The following is a 17,293-nucleotide window of genomic DNA, read 5'->3' as shown; positions in this document are numbered from 1 at the left end:
GAGGAAGGAACAGTGGAGAAGGAAGAGCTGGGAGTCGTCTGGGGAAAGTCTACTCAGGATACTTTCTGCAGAATCATCAGTGACAGCCTCTTTCTCCTTAGGTGGCTCTGCATCATTTGATGCTTTGAGCACCACTTCTTTCCTGGACTGTATGAACTGATTCTCCTGGTTCCTTCTGCCTTTCAAACAATTCTTCCTCTGCTCCTCTTCTTTTCTCTACATTCTCTCCTTCCCCCCCACCAACCCCCTCACTCCCCGCCCCATTTTGCTATGGGGCATTCCCCATGGTCCTCTGGTTCATCACAATCTTCTTCTCCCTTCCCCCTGGCTCTTCCATTGTGGTCTAAAAATCCATGCCAAACTGAGTCTTAAGACTGCATTTATTTTGCCCCTTTTCCTACTCAAAACCCTTGGACAGCTTCCCACTGACTATAGGATAAAGTCCAAACAAACTTGAAACTGGAATTCAGGGCCCTCCTTGAGCTGGCCCCAAAGTACCTTTCTGACTATACTCAGTTCCCCAGCACGTTCCTTCTGGTTTGGCCAGTTTGTCTGCTTGCTGTCCACACAAGCATCCCTCCCTCACTTCCTCCAGGTTCACATGGTACCCTGCACCCACCTTCTGAGCCTGTCCTTTTAAGGATGAATGCGAGGCTGTTTCTGTGTGCAGTGCACCTTTGCCTGGGGGTCATTCAGGCCCATCATGATTGCTCCCTCTCTGGAAATCCTGCGGCCCTTGGATTTCATCACTACACAAACCATCAAGCAGAAATAAACCAGCCTTTATTAATCACCTACTGTGTGCCAGAAGCTCAATGCACGTGAGCTAACCACTTCTTACAACAGTGCTTTTAGATGTGGCTGTCCCCATTTCACTGATAGGAAAATCAGGTCCAAGAGGAGATATAGACTGCAGAAGCTGCACAGCTGTTCAGTGGCATAGCCAGGATTTAGTCCAGATGCTTTTCCCGAGCTTTGATGGGCCATGTTTACGTAACGTCTCCCAGGTATGCCTTTTTGGGCAACACTTATGCATGGAAAAGACCCCATTATAGAGAGTTATTTGAGCAGTGCTCTTTGTGACATTTATGCCCTGGGCTGCTTAGCCCTGAAACTGCCCACTTGACCCCTGAGAAGTCATGAGAACTATAACAATGACCAGGAGAGACAAGCTGAGAACACCAGTGCTTGGAGTTGGCATGTTCTGTATCCAGAAGCTCAAAGCTTGCAAGAAGGGCTTCTCTCTGTCATTCCCATAGACTCTACTAAAGAAAACCTGTGAACCCATGGGGTCATCTAAAAGTCACCACCACTGTGGACTGTTACCCATAAGGACCTGTTGCCTCCTTGAGCACTGTCCTGAGGACACTGTGTAGGGCCATTCCCAGCACATTCTTTCTGTTTAGGGTCCTGAAAGACATATTTGTTTCGTCAGGAGATGAAGAAGCCATTTGATGATGATCATGTGGGTTCACAGGTCCCTCTACAACTGTTCTTGAAGAAAATATCTTGGAAAGTATCCTGGGCAAGAGCTTCTTGAGAGACCCCTTCAGAGTGTGCATTGAATTCTTGTTCAGTGACTTTAGACCTGCGGGATGATAATGGGGCCTGCTCTCTTTGTGTCAAATTTAATTACTATCCAGTTTATATTAAGTATAATTTAATTCAGGTTGGGTCAGGCACGCATGTTGGATTATGCTAGTGTTTTTGCCAAATAAAAGACCAAAGAGGATCCATGTTTTGCCAGCAGGGCAGAAGCCCAGAGCAGATGACAGTCTTACCTGTACTTGGCACCCCTAAAGTGTCAGTCACAGATGGCTATGCAAAGACAAACTTGTTTTTTTTACTGGATAGTTTATTTACAAGTCAAAAAGAATCTTCTATAGTGAAATATTGTTCTGTTCACCAAGATATTCTCTTTGGTAATATGAGAATATGGTAACGTATTTTCAAAAGCTAGAGATTGTGTTATTTTGGAACCATTAGGAGAAAACCAAGAAACACATGTTGACATTAGAAACAGAGTCGCAGTCATTGTTTTATGCTACTATGTTTCAGAGCAGTTTAAATCAATGGTAAAATGTCTCAACATGCAGAGCTCCTTGAGAGACTAAATGAGAGTGATTACAGCTTTAATGGTGTCATTCTTGGGATCTTTTAAAAATGAAAAGGATTTCATTATCTCCTGCTGACCTGCTCAGTGTCTTACTAGCTGAAGTGTGATTGAGATGTGGAAGGAGGAGGTTGAAGGAACAGAGAAAGGCAGCAGCCTTTTCTGAGGGTCCACAGCATATCACACTAGTGCCCTGTGTGCATCATGTTATCTTCCCAGCATCCCTTGCAGAGTCAGAATTGCTGTCCTGTTCTATGTGTGGGGAAACTGGGACTTAGTTAGTTAAGTCCTTGCCCAGGGTCACGCAGCTATTAGGTAATCTCACCTGGGTCTGACTGCAAACTTCACTGCTTGTTCCACTATGATATGCCATAAAGATTTTAAAGTCAAAGAGTTTTAAATAGAGAAAAAGATTAAAAAGCCCAAAGACTTCTAAATGATCTCTGACTTCCCACCACTATCTCAGTAAAATCATTTCACCTCTCATTTCATATGGTTGCACCAAATTTCTCCAAGAGGAGATTCAACCCCAGTCTTGCCTTTGAATTTGTTTGCTATTTGAATTTTGCATTGCTAGCACTAACAAAGTACAAAATTGCAGCCCTCTGTTATTGAAATACCAAGTAAACAGAATGGCTGAGAAGCCTGTTTTTCATCTCCAGTGTCAAATGTACTGCCATTGAAGGAATCAAACTTAACTTTGGGCTAGCTCAATAAGGGGAAGGTCAAACTGCTCAGGAGGCCGTTTTGTGGGACTCCATCACGGGATAAATTATCCTGTGGTACTGAGTTATGAGGGTGATACAAAGGGATTTCTTAACCACCCAGCTGCCAATGTCTGACATACCCGACATGTGGGTCCTTAGCCAGGCTCTCCAATTGTCAGCAGTGTTTTTCTAGGGCAGTGACCATAATGTGATGGGCCAAGTCATATTGTATTACTGGTGCCTGGAAATTTGAGATGACTGGGTCCCAAAGTGAGGCCACTCACCTCCTGGATTGTGGATTAAGAGCATTGCATCTGGACGTATTAACCGTGTTGGCTGTCCTGTTAGGGTCGGTTTGTAACAGCACAAGTTGAGAGACCTGAGGAGTGACAGGTTAATGGGGGCGGGGGGGCACCCCTTCCAACAGCTCAACTTTGAAAATGATGTTAAGTGCTCCCCCTCTTCCAGTCCTCTCCTTTCACCTTCCCTGTGAACACCTGACTGGCTTAGGGAGAGACTGGTCCTTTATTACCCACCCAGTGATTACCCAGAGCATACGCTGTGCCTCCCATTTATGCCTTGTGTCTTTGGGCATCCACTCCACTTCAGGATAGCTTCTGCCTGCCTGGTGGGCATATATTTAATAAAACACCCATCCAGACGTGGTAGGAAACGTGAGTTATTCCTTGCCTTCCCACCAACACCCCTCCCCCCACAAAAAAAAGTTTGAAAACTCTGACATATCCTATGCTGTATTTGAGTGACAGCTTCTGTGTATGTAGACTTTGGCTATTTATTGTCTGTCAGGTTTGCATTTCTTGTAACAGGTGAAAAAATTCTCAGCCATCTTGGTTTTTAGTAGTTTCCTTTTTTCCTTTAATTCTTGGAGTGAATTCAGTGCATAGTTGAGAGAGGGGGAATGACCCCCTAGATAAGTATCTAAAAGGTCAAGGGCTTCATTAAACCTCTTAGAGGAAATCTGACTGGAAGTCTTGCTAGCCTCTTTCACATTCTTCAGACCATCCCTATATCCTCTTGGATCAAAGATAGGAGCACCATGATTTTTCTCATTTCACTGCCATTCTCTGAGCAGCTCGGGCAGCCATAAGCATGCTGAACTTGACTATAAAAGCAGTAAGTAAGTGCTAGAAGCCATTATGCCTGGTTTGGATTTGTTCTAACTTTAATTTCCCTAGTTTGACAAAATTTGAAGTTGGTCTTGGTGTGAAGAAACCAATCAAAGCAAACCCTTTCTTCAGAAGAAAGCAGCCTGTGGGGCTGAGCCATGGCCTCCATTGCTGGGCCGTCCTGACACCTGCGGGAGCACGCCGTGAGCAAAGGAGCCTCTTCAGCGGGGCCTCTCACTGCTCCTTTGTTTTGTGCCTGTAGAATCATGCCAGAAAATCCTGAGCCTGGGTGCCAGAATGACTAAACACTTCCCAGCAAGGTGTGTGAAAATCAGAGAAAGTGCCTGTCGCTCTGCCACTCCGCTCCCTTGGGTTCTAGGCGGCTTGTCACTCCCATCTTCCCAAACACCCAACTGATATTTTTTTCTTTGTTCTGAGAAGCAGGTAAAGACATTTCTCTCCCTCTGACCTCCCTCACATCTTCATCTCTTCGTCTCTTCAGATACCTCTAACCTGTTTGGAAACAGTGGGGCCAAGACATTTGGTGGATTTGCCAGCTCGTCGTTTGGAGAGCAGAAACCCACTGGCACTTTCAGCTCTGGAGGAGGAAGTGTGGCATCCCAAGGCTTTGGGTTTTCCTCTCCAAACAAAACAGGTACTCCTGTGTCTATTTGTTATGGTTATCTTTTTATGCATATTTGTTTATGCGTAGATATCTGGAAGGAGACATCTCTAGGGTGGTTATCTCAAGAGAATAGGATTGGAGTAAAGAAGTTAACTGTTTCCTCCTCTTCATATTTACTGAGCATCTGCTACATTCCTAACATGATTCCAGGTCTTCCAAAACATGTTTAAAAGCATAGAATGCAAGTAATGCAACCTTTTTTTTTTTTTTTTTTTGTGAGATGGAGTCTAAATCTGTTACCAGGCTGGAGTTCAATGGTGCGATCTCGGCTCACAGCAACCTCCGACTCCCTGGTTCAAGCAATTCTTCTGCCTCAGCCTCCCTAGTAGCTGGGATTATAGGCATGTGCCACTATACCCAGCTAATTTTTGTACTTTTAGTAGAGACGAGGTTTCACCATGTTGGCCAGGCTGGTCTCCATCTCTTGACCTCTCATGATCTGCCCACCTCGGCCTCCCAAAGTGCTGGGATTACAGACGTGAGCCACCGCGCCCAGCTGTAATGCAACTCTTTAGAGAACATAGAGTCTTCTTGGGAAGAAAACATTGTAAATATTTTACAGCTGCAGAACAACCAAAGTAAAGGAACACATAAGGAAATGATAACTAAAGTATCAACAGGAAAGCATCCTGAGTCATGGATTTGTTGGGGTACCCATTATTTGTGAGGGTCAAAGCAGATTATCTGTTTAATTTCTCATCTGTATATTACTTTCCCCTCTTTCGCAAATCAGTTTTTTTTTATTTTGTTTTTTTTTTTGAGACGGAGTCTGGCTCTGTCGCCCAGGCTGGAGTGCAGTGGCGCGATCTCGGCTCACTGCAACTTCTGCCTCCCAGCTTCACGCCATTCTCCTGCCTCAGCCTCCCGAATAGCTGGGACTACAGGCACCCGCCACCACGCCCGGCTAATTTTTTGTATTTTTAATAGAGATGGCATTTCACCATGTGAAATGGTGATGGTCCCGATCTCCTGACCTCGTGATCTCCCCACCTCGGCCTCCCAAAGTGCTGGGATTACAGGCGTGAGCCACCGCTCCTGGCCCCCAGATCCCTTTATTTTTAATTGAAGTATATGTGTATCCACAATCCAAATAGCATAAGTACACAGCTGAATTAATTTTCATAGTTGACACCCATGTAAACAAGGAAAAGGAACATTACTAGCACTACTTTTTATCCCAGCATTACTATTAAAGTATACATTTATATAAACTATATGCCTTTTTATAATCATGTATGATGTATTTATAACTAAAAATTTTTAAAGAACAATATATGTTTAGATCTGAAAACGTACTTCATTTCTGTCATCTGCCTCTCCATTCTGTTTCTGTCTCTGAGATCTGCGGGGAGTCTGCACTCCTGTTCTTGTTGATGGAAAGTTGTGTGAAAAGAATTTTTTTTAAGACGGGGGGGTCCAGGGTAGGCTGTTTGAGCAAGCAGCTTTTGAAAGCAAACTCCCCGTGGGTAAGTGGGCAGGACACTTGGCCCCTGTATGTATAGGATGCTCTGAAATATGCTAATTCCAGAGGAAGGATCCAACCTCAGGACTAGATGCATAGGTGGCTCTGACTTGGGAGTAAGGCTGCCCCAAATTAATACATGGAGTCTCATGTGTAGAGCCTAAAGTGCTGTGGTTTCCAAATCTACTGTGTACCTTACCTCAAACTGTGACTCAGGTAGCTTAGTCCTTGGTTGCTAGTTGTTAATACTGCTCCTAGAAATTAAAACAGAATATTCTGAAATGGGCTTCGCAGCTTTCTTTTTGCCACACACACAGTGCATTATTTAAAAATGAAAGGGCCACAAGGCTTTTATCCCAGTTAGAAAAGCACATCGTGAACATTTCAACTGGGGAATATTAGTTCATCGATCATCAAAACTTTGTATGTTTTTAGAAGACTGATAATGTTTTCTTTGACTCTCATGGTTTTCCTATATATGGTTCTTTATCCTGGGATTATGTCCCCATTGATTTGGAAATCTGACCTTTGAAATTGCGCCTGTAATCCCAGCAGTTTGGGAGGCTGAGGTGGGAGGATCACTTGAGCCCAGAAGTTCAAGACCAACCTGGGCAGCATAGTGAGACCTTTATCTCTAAAAGAAAAAAGGAAAATCACACCTAATTCAGATACTGGGTACAGTGGCTCACACCTGTAATCCCAGCACTTTGGGAGGCCAAGGAAGACAGATCACTTGAGTCCAGGAGTTTGAAACCAGCCTAGGTAACATGGCAAAAACCCGTCTCTACAAAAAAAAAAAAAAAAAAAAAAAAATGCAAAAATAAGCCAGACACAGCGGTGCATGCCTGTAGTCCCAGCTCCTCAGGAGACTGAGGTGGGAGGATCAATTGATCCTGGGAGGCAGAGATTGCAGTGAGCCAAAATTATGCCACTGCACTTCATCCTGGGCAACAGAGCAAGACTGTCTCAAAAAAAGAAAGAAAATCTGACCCTTTTATTTGTCCAGTCTTAGAGAAAATATATGCCTCAACTTTTCATAGTATTTATTTATTTGCCCCATGAAACTGTAATACTTAGATCGAGGACTCAAAGAGAGAAAAATTATCTTTCAGATACATAAGATGAATGAACTAGTAACCATAAACATCAAAGCGAGGGCAGGGGAAAGACCACGCCCCCTCATGTTTCAGGGACTTCATCTCTCTGCAGCCGAACTCGTATTGGTTCTGGAGAGCTTTTTCTGTCGAAAGAGGGGACTGGAAGTCCCGAGTAGAAGGAAGGGCTGCTGTGAATGGAGGAACTGCCTTCCTGCGCAGGCATCGGGGCAGTCACTTTTTGCTGTAAGAGAGATTTTAAGTTGATGATTTGGATGGGTCTTTGAAAAATTCCAAAGTGTCTATCTTCCCTTCTGTAAAATTGCATTAGAAAATAATCCTGAGACGGGTGGATCACGAGGTCAGGAGATTGAGACCATCCTGGCTAACACGGTGAAACCCTGTCTCTACTAAAAAATATAAAATACTAGCTGGGCGAGGTGGCGGGCACCTGTAATCCCAGCTACTCGGGAGGCTGAGGCAAGAGAATGGCGTAAACCCAGGAGGCAGAGCTTGCAGTGAGCTGAGATCCGGCCACTGCACCCCAGCCTGGGCGACAGAGTGAGACTCCGTCTCAAAAAAAAAAAATCCTGCTGGAGGTCATCCAGGGAGAGGACAGGAGGAAGGTGGGATGGAGTGAAGATGGCCTTGCTGCCCTGCCCACCATGGTCAGTGGTCTACACCCTGCTTTCTCGCTCAAGTGTTAGATTTGGAGGGAGGCAGGCAGGGGATGAATGATGGGAAGATGAGAGGTGGGCGTTTTTGAGTCGCACAGACCTTGTTCCAGTCCGAGCTCTAGCACCCACCAGCTGGCTAAAGTTTGGACAAGTGGCATATTCTCTAAGTCTCAGTTTCCTCCCCTGTGATGTAAGGATCCCAGGTTTATTGGGAGGATTTAAGAGAACTGCTGTGAAGCCCCTGGCATAGAGTGGGCCCTCAATAAATTAGAAAGTTTATCATCATTGATTATTAGAAAATTTATATTTCTTCTGGAGAAGAGATTTATGAAATATGGCAACTAATAAAATCGAACCCCTCCTGCCATCAGGAGGGAGTTGCCTGTTTAAGCCAGAGTGACTGTTTTCTTCCTGTGTAATTTGGCTGGGACCCAGGTGTGTTGTTTGGGGGCTTTTTCTCTCTGTGTATACTTAACCGCCACTCCTCCCCTGTCCAGTTTATTTTCTGTATCGTCATGACTTCCTATTTTTCACTCACCTTCCACCAAGAAGTCTAAGCAATATTGAAAAGAAGGCACTGGATAAAGCCCTGCATGTCTAGGAAGAAAGTGTAACTAGATCTATGATCAGTCTTAAATAATTCAACTGTAAGGGTTTTTTAGCACTTTTTTTTTCCAGTCTGTTATATTTATAACCCAACAGTCTCCATTATCATGGCTTGGAATTTCACTCAAGGTTTTAAAATGCGGAATGTTAACCCAAACATGAGCCTTAGCAAAAAAGTATCTTCTCAGTTTTGCAGCCTACCACTATTAATGGCAAATAGGCACATGAGTGAATCACAAAGTAACAGTTAACTGAGGAATTCAGCTGACAACTTTTCATACCCAGGATTTGATCTTTCCTGATTCAGACAGCAGAATCTTGTGTTGTGATTACATAAACAATAAGAAGTCTAGATTTCATCCCTCTAACAGCAGATTCACTTTCTGAAAGGGGAGAAAAGGCTTGTCGCTAAGCCACCATTACTCCCGCCAGCATGCAGTTCATGGGCCAAAACTCACTTTAAGAAGTACTACCCTTTAGAGAGTGCTCCCAGTTAGAGCACGTTTCTTAGGCCATTCTGTTCCGTTCATTCCAGAAGACACTCACTGAGTGTCTGTTCTAATACTGTAGAATGATTTCAGCAGTGTCTTGGAAGTTTGGGAACCCACATCAGGAATAGCTCAGGGGAGGATGTTTTGTCTTCCCGCCTGACAGGCATCACCAGCAATCAGAGTAGGGTGCCCCATGTGTGACCTCAGCCTTGTCTGTGTGGCCACCTGTGTGGTGCTGCCCTCTGGCAGCCTGAGCTCACTGGGCAGCAATGTTGGCAACTTGCAGAAGGCATCTGAACTCTAGGGCTGTCCTCACTGTTGACTTACTATTTTATTAGATTTCTACAGCAGCCTACCTCCAAAGAAGAAATTTGGTGTATTTTTTCATTGAGAAGTAATTCCAAACTGCAGGAAAAAAGCATTTAAAAAAAAAAAACAACCTTCTCCACTGAGCGAGAGAAAGGGAGACTCCGACGAGAGATGTAGGAGCCATCAGGCTGTAAATAAATAAAAAGCACCTGGCTGGGCGCCATGTGCACGTCCATCTCTGCTATGACCCAATTCAGGAATTCTCCCTGAGAGGGGATTTTGAGCCTCTGATTTTATAATTTGGGTTTCTGTGAAGCTAGATGTCTTGCCTACATACTGATAAGTAATATAGTCTGTCATCTTTTTGACAGCTGGGTAGGGATTGGAGTTTTCGAGAATGGTTTTTCACTCCAGACAGCTCAGAGGACCTGCAAGGGTGGGAGGTGCACCGAGTGGGCTCTCAGAGGTCTGCTCACACGGCTTCACACTGACTTCACAGGGTTTGCAGGAGCTCTCCTGAGTGGACCCCAGAGCCCTCTGATGGAAATGGAGGGGGGTGGTTTGCTTTGAGGGCTTTTGTTTTGTTGATTTCATTACTATTTTCTTGATAGAAGGGCAGGTGGGTGTTGCTCTTTAGTTCTTGCATTTGAATTGCTGACATCCTCTTTTCCCTTTTTTTCTTCCTATTTTGATTTGGTTTCTCATTGCTCAATGTCTTCTCTTCCTATCTCCTCCTCTCTTTCTCCCTATTTCTGTTTGTTTGCCTCTGTTTTGCTCAGGTGGCTTCGGTGCTGCTCCAGTGTTTGGCAGCCCTCCTACTTTTGGGGGATCCCCTGGGTTTGGAGGGGTGCCAGCATTCGGTTCAGCCCCAGCCTTTACAAGCCCTCTGGGCTCGACGGGAGGCAAAGTGTTCGGAGAGGGCACTGCGGCTGCCAGCGCAGGAGGATTCGGGTAAGCCCCCTGGGGAGGGCCCTTGGGAACCCACATGCCAGCCAAAAAGCACTAGGGGCCTGTACTCGTGCTCTGAAAAGAAATTTGACCATGAGCTGAAGGCCCCTCCCTTGAAACTGGTGAACAACTCCCTCAAGGATTCCTGTTCCTCTCCAGGGTAAGACTCATTTCTTTTAAGCCAGGCTTTGTTGAATTCATGGGTGGACCTCAGCTGTGTTGCTGTTCCCTCGTATGAGAAATGCTGGTCATCAGAGCCCCTGTTCTCCTGCTGGGGCTAAAGGAAGGCACCAGCCCTGCCTTAACTACTGCTTTGTAGCCAAGGGGTACCCCCTTGTGGAGCTTCTGTTAGGAAGTCCTCAATGAATGGTTTCCACCAGATTCTTTCATCTTGGGATTGTTCTGTGTTAGACCCATTGTCCTTGAACAAACAACTCCCTGTGTCCCCTGCTCCCCTGCAGCCCCCACAGTGAGTATTCAGTTCCACAGGTCCCCCGCCATGGGAAGATCCTGGATGATCAGGAATTTCGAAGCTGCTTTCATTGCCTCGTGTGCGTCTGCACTGGAAAAGGCCATGTTAGGGAGTTGCTTTTAAGGGCAGAATTTCAGTCTGGTTGCCAAAACCCCAAGGGGAAAAAAGTCTTCACCCCACCACAACATCCCAATTTAAAAATTGTACATGGGGTGACTACCAAGTCTCATTCAAAGGAGGTGTTGATGCCTGAAAGTTCTAAAATGCCTCTCACCACGGTACTGGGCTCAACATGAGCTGAAGACGTGGGGGAGGGGAGATGATTTTGTCTGGGGGAATTGTAGAGATACTTGGGATCTGAGTCTTGGCAAGCTAACAGCATCTTTATCTTGAAAATAAACTATAGTATGTTCTTACTCACACCCTTTCCCTCCATGCAAGATGCTGGAGCGCAGCAGCAAGAGTGAGGGTTGGCGTGCTGCTGCTCCTGTTTCACAGGGAGACTAATGCCTTAGGTTTGCCCTCAGGAAACCCCAAGAATTAAGTTAAGGAAAGCTTGGAAAAGAGTTAGAGACCCACTTAGGCTGGTATTCTCAGAGGTCTTAATGGACGCTGTTCTCTGCAGTGATGACCTAGCACATAGTACCACAGAGTTGGTGGAAGGTGTGGGTTGACTGGGTATCTTGAGAATTGATTTATTTATTTGAAACCAGCTGTTTTCTTTACTAGTAGAAAAGTATCATATTCTGCCTTGGGGCAGCTCTCACACAAATCCTGACTGGCTGGTTAGTCAGTCCTAAAAAGGGTTAATACCAGGTCAGTTATTAAATTCCCATAAAAGCCCATTACCTTCTTCCAGGTCCCTGGCCATGAGCCTGTCTCCTACCCTGAAGGGCAGGCCTCTGAGAAGGGCAGGCTGTTGCTGATGAGGCCCAAGGCAGGAGGAGGAAGGGAGCAGATGCTCCTGGGAGAAAGTCCAATGAGGGCAGATCCCTTGGCCACCTTTGTATGGAAAGAGCCTTGACCTCACCATTAACAGTGAATAGAATGGTGGGAAGGGGGAGTTTTAGATACTTTTTCTTGCTTTGGGGCTGCCCCTTCTCCCAGAAACCACTGATCTATTTCCCTCACCTAGTCACCTCCAGACCCCAGAAGCTCTCGCCAACCCAGCTGAATTCCTCTGCAAATGATTCAGGGGGCTCTGGTAGGCCACACAGTGCCACCTTCTGTGCTGGACCATATCTGGAGGGAGAACTGAGCGAGGGTGCACAGGGGATTGTCTCCAGGTGGGGCCAGCAGGGGAAAGAAAATGGTAGCCACTTTTACATTGTTTTGGATAGTAATTATTGATTCAGGAAACAAATACAAAATCCTGAATGAAACGACTTGGAAAACGTAAATAGGATCAAGATCCCAAGAGAAGCTGAAGATAAACAAATGGGAGCGGGGTGTGGGGGAATGGTCGGTAAGTGAGAAATGCTAAAATGATAGAATAAAGCTTCAGGATTGTTGGAGGTAGAGCAGGAAATGTGTACTGCACAGTTCCCAAATGCCCTGGTGTTCTGATAGGGGATGGAAACCAAAACACTGGCCAGGTTGGATTTCATACTGTAGTCCTGCCGTTTTTCTTCCCAGAGCAGAGATAAAAGTTGGCCCTGGATGATAGCTCGTTCTCTCTAAAAGGCTGCTAGTTAGGCCCAGCCTGTCACCCTGGATCATGTGTGTCGTGTATATTGAGATTTACGGCAGGGGGCTGAGGCTTGCAGATGGCCGAGTGGTGAGAGGCCCCACTGACCTCGGTCTGTTTCTCACTGGAGCGCAGGTTTGGGAGCAGCAGCAACACCACATCCTTCGGCACACTCGCGAGTCAGAATGCCCCCACTTTCGGATCACTGTCCCAACAGACTTCTGGTTTTGGGACCCAGAGTAGCGGATTCTCTGGTTTTGGATCAGGCACAGGAGGTGAGCTGCTACAAGTTCTCCCTGCGCAAGCACAATGGGTCCCTCTTGCCTTCTTCCCCCAAACAAATGAGTATGTTTTACCTGACCAGTCTGTTTAGTATTTTAAAAGCTGACCAGGCACGTGGCTCATGCCTGTAATCCCAGCACTTTGGCAAGGCGGGAGGATCACTTGAGCCCAGGAGTTTGAGACTAGCCTGGGCAACATGGCAAGACCCCATTCTCTACAAAAAATTTTAAAATTGGCCAGACATGGTGGCACACACCTGTGGTCCCAGCTACTCAGGAGGCTGAAGCAGGAGGATCACTGGAGCCTGAGAGGTCGAGACTGCAGTGAGCTGTGACTGCACCACTGCACTACAGCCTGGGTGACAGAATGAGACCCTGTCTCAAAATAAATAAATACATAACATACTGAAAGTGGTTGAAAAAAAAAATTTTTTTTTTGAGACGGAGTCTCGCTCTGTTGCCCAGGCTGGAGTGCAGTGGTGCGATCTCGGCTCACTGTAAACTCCGCCACCCAGGTTCATGCCATTCTCCTGCCTCAGCCTTCTGAGTAGCTGGGACTACAGGCGCCCACCGCCACACCCGGCTAATGTTTTGTATTTTTAGTAGAGACGAAGTTTCATTGGGTTAGCCAGGGTGGTCTCCATCTCCTGGCCTCATGATCCACCCGCCTCAGCCTCCCACAGTGCTGGGATTACAGGCGTGAGCCACCGCGCCCAGCCGAAAAATAAATATATATATATATATGTATGTATCTCATACCAATGAAGAAATATATATATTTTTTAGGTTTTGGTTAGGCTTAGAACATTGTGTCATTTCTTACCAAAGAAATTACTGTCTTTATTTCCTCTCAGGATTTGAGAAGCCCAACATAATAATGGTCTTACTAGGCCTTGGTTTAAAAATCTAAGCCAACAGACTCAAAAAAAAAAAAAAAAGAAAACACGTAGAAACTTCACAAAACATCTTGCATTTGTTTAACACTCTGCTTCTTCAGACGGCAGAATATATGTCTTCCGTTTTGTTCTTGCAATAAACTGATGAGGCACAGAATTTAGGTATCATTACAGTCGTACCAATGACGAAACAGAAACTCCAAGGAACTAAGTGATTTGCCGAGAGTCAGTTAGCAGCAGAACCAGGCTTAGAATCCAGCCATCTTGCTTCTCTGGCCCTCAAAAAGAAGAGGAAGCAAATGGATGGAAAAACAACCACAGCACAAAAAAAAAAGTTTTCCTAATGAAATGAATCTGTGTGGTCCAGCGCAGTTGAGAGAGAGGCCAAACCAGAGACCCTCTGCCTACAGCTGGGGCCGGGGAGGGAGGAAGAACCTAAAATACCAAGAAGATAACTCATAAAAAGTAAAGGATTTCTTCTGCCTTCTGGGGGATCTGAGCAGCTCCAGAGGACAAACTCAGAATAAAGGGGCTTCTGCATGTACCTTTCCTGCCTTCCTGTAGGTGGGGGAGGCATGGAGGGCTTCCCATGACTGAGAAGTACAGGAGGGCAGGCACTTAGCACGGGGACCACCTTCATCTTTCGAGTGGACGCGTGCTTTAACTTCTGTCTTCTGCTTTTCAGGCTTCAGCTTTGGATCAAATAACTCGTAAGTATCCCCCTTTTTGAGTCTGACCTTAATTAAAAGCATTAAATAAGGTTGGAAGTGTGTGGATCTTGCTGGATTTGTGCATTTTCTTTTCATTTTTTCCTGTTTTTAGAGTTTGTCCTGGAAGTGTGGGGGTTCAGCAGCAGGGTTTGGGTTTTGTGGACTTGCTCTTCTCCGTAGCAATGTGACAGAAGGTGCCAGGCCTCGCCTTCTTAAGAGACATGGTTCAGAGAGAAAGAGAGCAGCCTGCCAGTGAGCCGGGCCTGAGGGCAGCGCTGAGGAGATGCTGCTCGTGACTTCCCTTGTGGGTTTCTCGGAAGCCGTGTGCTAACCCCTGGGCTCTGGGCCATCACCAGGTCTCGTGCTGATCCATCCTCTTTGCTTCTGTGTAGAATTTCATGGCGTTAAAATTCAGTCTTAGCCAGGTGGGTGGTTCATGCCTATAATCCCAGCACTTTGGGAGGCTGAGGTGGGAGGATTGCTTGAGCCCAGGAGTCAAGACCAGCCTGCGCAACATAGTGAGACCCCATCTCTACTAAAAATTTTAAAAATTAGCTTTGCATGCTGGCTCATGCCTGTGGTCCCAGCTACTCCAGAAGCTGAGGTGGGAGGATCACTTGAGCCTGGGAGGTCGAGGCTGCAGTGAGCCAAGATGGTACTGCTACACTCCATCCTGGGTGACAGCCAGTCCCTATCTCAAAAGGAAAAAAAAAAACAAAACAAAACTGGACAGGCACAGTGGCTCACACCTGTCATCCTAGCACTTTGGCAGGCCAAGGTGGGCAGATCACTTGAGGTCAGGAGTTTGAGACCAGCCTGGCCAACATGGTGAAACCCTATCTCTACTAAAAAAAAAATATATATATATATAGATACACACACACAAATTAGCCAGGCATGGTGGTGCATGCCTGTAATCCCAGCTACTTGGGAGGCTGAGGCAGAAGAAGTGCTTGAGCCTGAGAGGCGGAGGTTGCAGTGAGCTGAGATCACGCCATTTCACTCCAGCCTGGGCAACAGAGTGAGACTCTATCAAAAAAATAATAATAAAAAATCGGAGTCCTGACCTTTGCACACAGGCAGAGCAGCAGAGCCTATGACTGCTCTGTGACAGAGCAGCTGACTCCACCACTCTCCTGTGCTTCCTTGCAGGTCTGTGCAGGGTTTTGGTGGCTGGCGAAGCTGAGGGGGTGTCAGCAGGCCCTTCGGTCCCTGGGACCAACTGCATCCTCAGCTGCTTCACCGAGAAATGCTGGAGCAGGCTGCTCAGACCGACGCTGCCATCAGAACACATACACCCAGAAAGAAACAACAGAAACCGAAACTCACGAGACGCGTGATTACTTATTTTATATTTCACGTTGGGTTTTCCCTGCCACTATTAAACTGTCCGTTTCTGTACAGAATGTATGTGCGTTTTTTCAGATCACAGCCAAGGAGATAGCCCCGTTTCTGTGGCTCTGAGAAGCCAGCAGAGCCTCCATCAGCCAGCACTGTGTCTTCAAGGATGGCATCCAAAGTCACCAGCGTCGGGTGTTGGTAAACAGCATCGAATGTGCCATGGTCTCACTTGGACCTAGCGCCCTCCACATAGGGAAGAGGTTGAAGGCTGGTGGGTTGTCTTTTTGAGGCCAAAACTTGGTTATCTCCTCTCCATGTTCTTTTTGCCGTTGTGTATCAGGACCATCCAAGGACACACTCTGAGATTGAGAAGAGGCACAGGAAGCCACTCACGCCAGCAGCAGTTGAGTTTCAGAAGCAGCCATAGCGCTCTTCAGTACAATAGTAGCCAGCGTGAGGCAGGACAGTGCTGCCCCTTAGCCGGCCTTGTCTGCTCATCTCCATGTGGCTCTTGGGTGCTGTGTGTCCTACTCCAGAGAGGAGGGACCAGTTGCTTGAGAAGACAGCCTTTATATTCTGTATGTGGCAGTGACATTGGTAACCACACCTACCCATTGTCTGCTAACCACAGTGCAGATAGCCCTTGGGTAGACCCAGGAAGTGGGAAGACACTGCTATTGCCAGACAACACTAGCAGAACAGTAGTGGATTTGACAACAGTGTTTGCTAGCACGGCCCAGAGTTCATCACTGCAGTTCCGTTACAGTGCTTCTTTATCTTTAATGCAGTATCTTTGAGGCCTGTAACATCCTAGATAGTTGCCATCAAACAAGGACCATCTCGCATTGAAAACAGATGTAAGACTTTCTCTTTCAGACCCAGAATCTGACAGCGCTTTGGCTTGGGTCATGAGCAGGGGCGAGTTGGGAAGGGATTTTTTTTTTTTTTTTGAGTTTTACATATTGGCAGGTTGTTTTTTTTTTCATGTTTTAATAAAAGTTTGACATGACATTAATTCATGTTGCAGAGAGTGTGACCTCCTTGGTTCTGATGGCTTAAGTGGGGACAGTAGACCATGGTGAGGTCCCTACTGTGTCACCACCTGGTCTGATGGTCCCCATCTTGCCTATGCCCCAGCTTCACCTGCAGAGTTCTTTGTCAAGTACACATTCCCAGCCTCCATCCTGGGGACTCTGGCTCCAGAGGACTCAGATAGAGGCTAGATACCCACCTGGCTTTGTTTTTGGTGATTTCTTAAGCTCGCAAGAAGAGGAATCTCATTGTATAGCACTGTTGGGTTTCAGAAATCCCTCCCTCAACCAGATGCCAGCAGAGCCAAGAGCTGAAATTAGATCCGTGGTGTCTCTGGATGTCTGTCACCCTGCACTCTGTGCAGTTAGGAGAGGGAGGGGCTGTCTGTACGGTCCGTTATCTAGGGGCCCTGCCTCTCGCAAAGAGCTGGGGTCTCCAAAAATTTAATGTGTGCCCTTTTTGGTCCTTGTAGAATTGAAGAGCCTGACACCTTCTCCACGCTGTGTTCACAGGAGGCCCTCTCAGCCATGAAGTGGGGGGACAGTCCCCAGTGACATTCACAGCCAGTCACAAGGCATGTTTCTCCCACGTGGGCTCGTGCTAGTTTGTATACAGAGGCCATCTGGAGACAAAGGGACTCAAGCTCTGACAGGAG

At 46.4% G+C, this 17,293-nt stretch overlaps 1 protein-coding gene across 4 annotated transcripts in view; it reads left to right on the top strand.

Annotated features, from left to right (window-relative positions):
* Positions 1-16,621, top strand: part of NUP214 (nucleoporin 214) — a 112,612-nt gene extending 95,991 nt beyond the window's left edge. For 3 of the 4 annotated variants that reach the window (XM_050759703.1, XM_050759701.1, XM_050759700.1), the window contains exons 32-36: positions 4,450-4,602; positions 10,051-10,222; positions 12,514-12,653; positions 14,241-14,265; positions 15,418-16,621. In XM_050759703.1, coding sequence (XP_050615660.1) covers positions 4,450-4,602; positions 10,051-10,222; positions 12,514-12,653; positions 14,241-14,265; positions 15,418-15,451 — 524 coding nt within the window. In that variant the 3' untranslated portion in view covers positions 15,452-16,621. Of the gene's footprint in view, positions 1-4,449; positions 4,603-10,050; positions 10,223-12,513; positions 12,654-14,240; positions 14,270-15,417 lie in introns of those variants that run through there. The other variant, XM_050759702.1, reaches the window with a different exon arrangement.
* The last annotated feature ends 672 nt before the right edge of the window (positions 16,622-17,293 follow it).

The sequence above is a fragment of the Macaca thibetana genome, chromosome 15, assembly GCF_024542745.1.
Source record: "Macaca thibetana thibetana isolate TM-01 chromosome 15, ASM2454274v1, whole genome shotgun sequence".
NCBI lineage: Eukaryota > Metazoa > Chordata > Mammalia > Primates > Cercopithecidae > Macaca > Macaca thibetana.
This window is presented reverse-complemented; position numbering and strand designations above follow the sequence as displayed.